General features: G+C 52.4%; 1 protein-coding gene across 3 annotated transcripts; it reads right to left on the bottom strand.

Annotated features, from left to right (window-relative positions):
• Positions 1 to 725: 725 nt before the first annotated feature.
• CHCHD5 (coiled-coil-helix-coiled-coil-helix domain containing 5) lies at positions 726 to 5245 on the bottom strand. 3 transcript variants are annotated; one of them, XM_032843858.1, is made up of 4 exons: positions 5037 to 5245; positions 3861 to 4001; positions 3639 to 3771; positions 726 to 904 (listed from the first exon to the last, which is right to left on the bottom strand). In XM_032843858.1, coding segments are annotated over exons 1-4 (300 nt in total). In that variant the 5' UTR covers positions 5039 to 5245; the 3' UTR covers positions 726 to 880. The 3 variants fall into 3 exon arrangements, with proteins under 3 accessions (XP_032699749.1, XP_032699748.1, XP_032699747.1); XM_032843857.1 differs by having other exon boundaries at positions 3606 to 3771; positions 5037 to 5242; XM_032843856.1 differs by having other exon boundaries at positions 3573 to 3771; positions 5037 to 5241.
• Positions 5246 to 6865: the final 1620 nt, after the last annotated feature.

Below are 6865 nucleotides of genomic sequence, written 5' to 3'. Positions count from 1 at the left end.
CTCACGTGATTCCTGGCTACTCTCCACTCAGGGCCTGTTTGATGGCAGGGCACAGGACCACACACAGGGCAGGAAGGAGTGCAAGACCATCAGTGCCCATGACACCTGCCCCCGATGACAGACGGGCAGTTGGCGATCTATACTCCAACACCCTTGCCCCTTAGATTGAGTCCATTGTCCACTGTGGTAACTGGCTTGATAACGCACCTTTTGTCGGCTGCCTTCCTCTGTCTCACCTCTCCACTCACCTCCAAACGTTTCTGGAATCACATTCCAAATATACTATCTGCACTCTGATTCTCAGGGTTGAATTCTGGAAGGACACAAACCAAGACAGAACAGAAGTCCGGGACAGCACACGCTAAACCATACCCCTTGGTGTCACTGTTCTCAGTAATAAAGCCAGTATTTTCATTCCCACTGTCTAGTGCCCGTGTCTATCACACGACTGCTTCAAAACTCAGGAGGAAAAGAAGTATGATATTATTGCCCCCTAAACTTCAAGGAAATGCTCCATAAAGACTGGGTAGACGCTGGAGTGGATGGGAGAAGGAGCCTTTCCCACATCAGTGCAGCAGGAGACTGGAAGTGGCTGTTAGCAGAGTTAACGAGGGAAGAGGGGTCATCTTAACTCTGGTGAGCAGGCCCTTTCTTGGCACACGGTGCGAAGCTGGGGAACAGAGGAGCAGGGTTTCCCCCTCAGCTGCTGAAGGCAGAAGGCAAAGTCTGGTATATAGAGTCTTTATTTATTGTGAGTCCTGCTGTCCAGAGAAGCCAGACTCATGTCCAGGCCCCACAGAACTCCACCTGGCCACTCTTCAGGGCTGGGGGCATCAAGGAGCCAGTCACTCATGTCCAGTTTTTCCATGGTTCAGAGTCCTCAGGAGGTAGGAAGTGGCTTTGCCTGTGGAAAAAAAAAAAAACATGACCATCTACTAGCACCTCTTTCGTACCTGGTCCTGGGGCCACCACTGGGGAGATTATGTAGACACAGCAGAGGCTGCCTTTGCCAAGTCCAGAGTCTGGAGGGAGAAGGTATCAGGTGATGACCTTGGCCATCTGTCAGGTGAACACATCTGACACAGTGAACTGTCACTGGGAGCAGAGAAGTCACCATTTGCTATATTTACTGAGCATGTGCTCTGTCCTGGCATTATTACAGGGCAATAGAGGAAGCAGGTGTGGTGGTAATCACTCTGAGTGCACTCAGGAACCACAACAAGGCTGTAAAGGAAGAGATATGATCTCATTTCCATTTTTACAAGGTCCTCTGTCTGCCAGAGGAGAGCTGATTTAGGGGCAGGATGGCCACAGGAAGAGGCTGACTGCTTAACCAGGGCAGGAATGACGAACCATGCCTCCTCTGCCTACTTGTGATCTCTCTCTCTCTCTGTGTCCAATAAATAAATAAAATCTTTTTTTTTTTTTTTAGGATTTTATTTATTTATTTGACAGAGAGGTAGAGAGAGATCACAAGTAGGCAGAGAGGTAGGCAGAGAGAGGGGGGAAAGCAGACTCCCTGCTGAGCAGAGAGCCCGATTCAGGGCTCAATCCCAGGACCCTGAGATCATGACCTGAGCCTAAGGAAGAGGCTTAACCCACTGAGCTACCCAGGTGCCCCAATAAATAAAATCTTAAAAAATAAATAAATAAAAGTCCTTCCTACTGGTGTCCACTCCTAGGGCCTGAACCTTTCACTTATTACTGCCTTATTAAAACAAAACAACGACTACAGGCCCTGGTAGAAGGGCATCTCCCCCATATTTAGCCAAGAACCCCTCTGAGACAGCCAATGGGAATGAAGCAGTTACAAGGCAGTGAGATACAAGCCATGATGGAGGGAGCTCAGACACCCTGGGAGCCTGGAGATGGGGATGCGCCAGCTGGGGATGTTTTCAGAGGCAGCGATATATAAGCCAGAATAGCAAGTAGCCCCCTGGCCCGGAAGGACAGTCCAGGCAGACGGAAATAGATGGATAAAAGCCTGCCAGCAGGAGACACATGCAACTGAGTAACTGCAGGCTCACTATGGCTGGAACAGAGTATGATGTAAAAAGTAGGGAGCGGGGTGGGCGGGGACCCTATAGGCTGTGCTGGAATTTAGATTTGGCGGATGGAAGTGAGAAGCCACGGAAAGCTTTGTGGTTTTTTTGTTTGTTTGTTTGTTTTTTAAAGACCTTACTTATTTATTTGACAGAGAGAGAGCACACAAGCAGGGGGAGCAGCAGGCAGAGGGAGAAGCAGGCTCCTCGCCCAGCAGGGACCCCAACCTGGGGCTCAATCCCAGGGTCCCAGGATGATGACTTGAGCTGAAGGCAGACACTTAACTGAAAGGTTTTCAAGTGAAACAGGACATGGGGTGTCTGGGTGGTTCAGGTGATTAAGCGTGCGCCGACTCTTGATTTGGGCTCAGGTCAAGATCTCAGGGTTTTGAGAACAAGCCCTGAGTCAGTGTGGATCCTGCTTAGGATTCCCTCTCTATCGCTCTCTCTACTCCTCTCCCCACTCGTACGTTCTCTCTCAAAAAAAATATATAAGTGAAGCAGAATATAGTCAGATTTCCTCTGGGACTGCTCTGGGACCATCACAGAGAATGGACTGAAAGCGGTAATAGAGAACACAGAGGCTCAAATGAGAACATTAAGAGGGAGGTGGTTCAAGATGTGACTTTTGCCTTAGGAGGGCATAGTCCAGTGAGGGGAGGTGGTTAACTTCTAAAGGAGCATTTCTCAATTTCATTTTTATTACTGCTCCCCAAGGGGTCTTTAATGACATCTTTTTTTTTTTTAAAGATCCTATTTATTCATTCATGACACACACACACACACACACACACACACACACACAGGCAGAGGGGGAAGCAGACTCCCCACTGAGCAGGGAACCCAATGTGGGACTCGATCCCAGGACCTGGGGATCATGAACAGAGCTGAAGGCAGACGCGCAAACATCTGAGCCACCACCCAGGCAGCCTCCCCAAGCAATCTTTTAAGACAGCTTTTAAAAATTGCAGTCATCCATGAAATCTTAATACCATCGTTATACTGCATATCTGTTTATGTACTATACACATCATTAAAGAGAGTAAGACTCATTTGCTCGCTCCTCATCCCCTCACTGAGTACAGCAGAGGGGTAGTGAGGAAGGGAACAAGAGAGCAGGTAAGGAAGGAGGTGGATGAGGTCATCCCAGGGAAGAACACAGAGAACCAGCAAGGACCTGGATTTTGTTCTCAGAGCGAATGGGAAGCTATTGAAGAGATCTAAGCAAATATGAAAAATGAGTTTTCAGTTTCTAAATGCTCTCTCTGGCTACTGTGTGGAGGGCAAGTGAGAGGGGATTCAGAGAGTCAGGGAAAAGGCTGGGGCAGGGATTCTGGAGGTGGAGAGGTCAGAGAGGGGTCTGGACTGAAGCAGGGGCTATGGGAAGGGGCAAGAGATGATCATGTTCTGGATCCCAGATGCTCACGCAGGCCTATGGCAGGGGGGCTGAGGGTAACTCCCAGGTCTTTATTTTGAGCAACTACGAGGACAAAGGGGGTGAATAGTGACAAGTCCCTGCTCCTGCCTCACCTCCACAGTTGAGGGTGATTGTGGCGGCTTCACCTCCGCAGTTGAGGGTGAGCAAGGCGGCTGCACCTGCTCAGCACACTGCAGGAAGCGGCGCATGTGCTCTGCACAGTTGCCCACAGCTGCCTCATTCTGCCGAAGGCACTCCTCAAAGGCCTCAAAAGGTTCAGCACAGGCCTGGCGGATCTGACGGATGATTGGGCTGTGGAGGAAGGACATTTCAAGCATTCACACTTCCACTCCACTGCCCGCCCCCACCCTGCACCCCGTCCCATTCTTGCCCACACTCACTGGGAGGATGTGCATTGAGCAATACTCATCTTAAGGTGGTAACAGTCCCGCTGCCATGACTCCGGCTTGGCCGCTACACACTGGCCATATTGCTCCAGCTCCCGGCCACAGTAGCGAGCCGTGACCTCCAGGGCTGCCTGCCTGTGGGACATGGTGGGCTGAGGGTAATTTCAGGCAACAGACCAGAAAGGGAGTTCTGATCTCAGTAGGGGGATGGAGCGTGGAAGAACACTAGGTATCTTGCGCAGATCTAGGAGTCTGAAGGTATCCTGGGAAAGAGCCAGGGAGATGGATGGGGAGGGAAAGCATGAGCCTTGGGGATTGTGGAACCGGGTGGGGGATTCTGGGAAGATGACGGAGATCTTTTCCAAAAAAAGTCTAATCATTCAAAGGCAAGCCTTGGGGTCCTTCAGGCATCCCTCCATAGGGCCTTAGAAGTAAGATCTTGAGTTCTAGGAGAAAATCTGGGAGCCATAAAGGGGTTCGGAAGTCCTAAAAAGAGGTTCAGAAGTCCAAGTGGTAAGGTCTTGGGTCCTGGGAAAGGGCCCACCGACCAGAGTCTTAACGATTAAGTCTGAGGACAGAGGTACTGGAGGTGAGACTTGAAGCCCCGGGGTGGGCCTCCGAGTTCTAGGGGCATGATGTGGAAGCACTGGGTGAGGCTGGAGCCTTGGGATAGATCTGGATGTTCCTACAAGTAAGCTCTTGAGAACAAGATCTGGAAATCTAGAGCGGCACGGGTGATCTGGGAACAAGTCTGTGGGCGTTACAGGCGAGGTCTGCGATGATGCGCTGATCCGAAGGTTCAGAAGTTATAGTTTGGTGATCTAGGGGGATGAACCCGGAGCTATAAGAACGGGTTTAAGAATCGCAGAGGTGCCGTGACAATTCTGCAGTCCTAGGGTTGCAAGGTGGTGGACCGTGCCTGGGGTCCTAGGGACACGATTGGGTGGGTGTTAAGTGTGGACCTAACAAGTTCCCAGTTACCCAAAGAAGAGGGGCGGAGTCTAAAGGCCCAGGGGGGACGAGACTTGTAATGGACTGCGCTGAATCCTAAGGGTCGGATCTTCGAGGAACAAAGACGCCAACCCTTCCTCCCGGAGTGCTGGCCCAGGTCCAGATCACGGAAGAGAGGGGTGCGGCGGCAGATCCAGGGTAGGCGCTCCCGCTACTCACATCTCCAGGCCGGTGCGGGTAGGAAATCAGTCCGGGAGGAGAGCTCCGCCTTTTCCGGTCAGGTTGTCATGGCGGCGCCCAACTCGGCTGTCCTTGCCTCATTTTTTCCGGTCGCAGAGCCGGCAAGTGGCCCATTCTGTTCCCTTTAGGCCCAACCTGTCATGGCGGCGCTCTGTCTCTCCTTCCGGTCCCGCCTGTACTGGCGGCGCCTGCGCAGCCGTCGCGGGCCTCTCTGCGGCTCGGTGGCTCTGCGCTTTCTACATCCGGCTGGCCGTGGCCGCGCCGGAAATACGGGAGAGGCAGCCTGCGCGCTTCTCTCCCAGCCACCCGCCGGGAGCTGGGGAAGAGCAGCTGCTCTGGCCACTCAATGTGGTGCTATTGGTGGCCAGGTTGGGCGCCGTAGCTGCGGGCTCCTTGGCGCGGTGACCGGGAGCCTGACGCTTACCGCCGCAGTGCCACCTTCCGTCTAGCGCGGGCGCTCCCGGTCCTCTCCGGATGCTAGTGCGTGCGCGCGCGCGCGGAGCCGCGGGAAGGGGGTCACCGCAAGAGTGGGACCAGCCCGCCTGGAGCTGCCATCGGCTCAGCCTGGGGGACTGAGACCAGGCCCCCTTCTTCTTGGCATAAGCCCTGGGACCAGGCTGGACTTGAGTGTTAATATTGGCTCCACGCGATTATGGGCATGTGTAATTCTAATTCCTCCTGGAGGGGTATCATTTCCACCTATTGGTCGGTCCTCCAGTGTGAGACCCGGGGGTACGTTTTCCCACCTGTGAGGGTGGGTGCGAGTATCCCGAGATCAGAGGGAGACTAAGCATCAGACCAGCCATCAAATATGTGGATGTCTTCCCAGACTCCAGCCAAAATGAACATAAAATGATCTTCCATCATAGTGTCGAGGAGCAAGAGCTATTTGTGAGCAAGTGACAGCTACTTGGAGTATGGGTGTGCTCATCTGTAAATGGGGAGGATGACGGTGAGGTCCTTTACACAGGGCATAGTGCATGTGAACAGTTAGGGCAGAGCCTGGACCCTCAGAATTTCTGGAGAAGTGAGCGCTGTTACTGGAGACTTATTGTGAGCTGCCCTGGTTGGCCCTGGACACATGATTGTCCCACTGACCATCCGAACCTGCCTTGGATGATAGGAGTAGGTTTGGAGCTGTGTGCACCAAAGGAAAGCTTTTTGTCCAAGGCCTCCTATTCTTTCTTGCAAAAACTTCCAAGTGTATTTTTTTTTTAAGATTTTATTTATTTACTTGACAGACAGAGATTACAAGTAGGCAGAGAGGCAGGCAGAGAGAGAGGGGAAAGCAGGCTCCCCGCCGAGGAGAGAGCCCGATGCGGGGCTCGATCCCAGGACTCTGGGATCATGACCTGAGCGGAAGGCAGAGGCTTTAACCCACTGAGCCACCCAGGCGCCCCCAAGTGTATTTTTTTTAATATTTTTTATTTATTTAACAGAAATCACAAGTAGGCAGAGAGGCAGGCAGAAAGAGAGAGGGGGAAGCAGGCTCCCCGCCCAGCAGAGAGCCCGATGTGGGTCTCGATCCCAGTACCCTGAGACCATGACCTGAGCCAAAGGCAGAGGCCCAACCCACTGAGCCACCCAGGCACCCCCCAAGTGTATTTTTGATGGGAGAAGAGGGGAAGGGAACACCCTCAATGGCAGAGAACACTTCGGCTTCAAATGTGGAGTGAATCCTCATATTTTTCTCTCCTGGGAAAGTGAAATCTTAACCTGTCCTTGCCACTTCATGATTCTTACCTCAAAGTCCCTGTAACGTGCTCCCTCAAGGGAAGGGGTTCAAACGTGTGAGCTCATTAGTAGGT

The sequence above is a fragment of the Lontra canadensis genome, unplaced genomic scaffold (genome assembly GCF_010015895.1).
Source record: "Lontra canadensis isolate GAN:19392208 unplaced genomic scaffold, GSC_riverotter_1.0 scaffold144, whole genome shotgun sequence".
Lineage (NCBI taxonomy): Eukaryota > Metazoa > Chordata > Mammalia > Carnivora > Mustelidae > Lontra > Lontra canadensis.
This window is presented reverse-complemented; position numbering and strand designations above follow the sequence as displayed.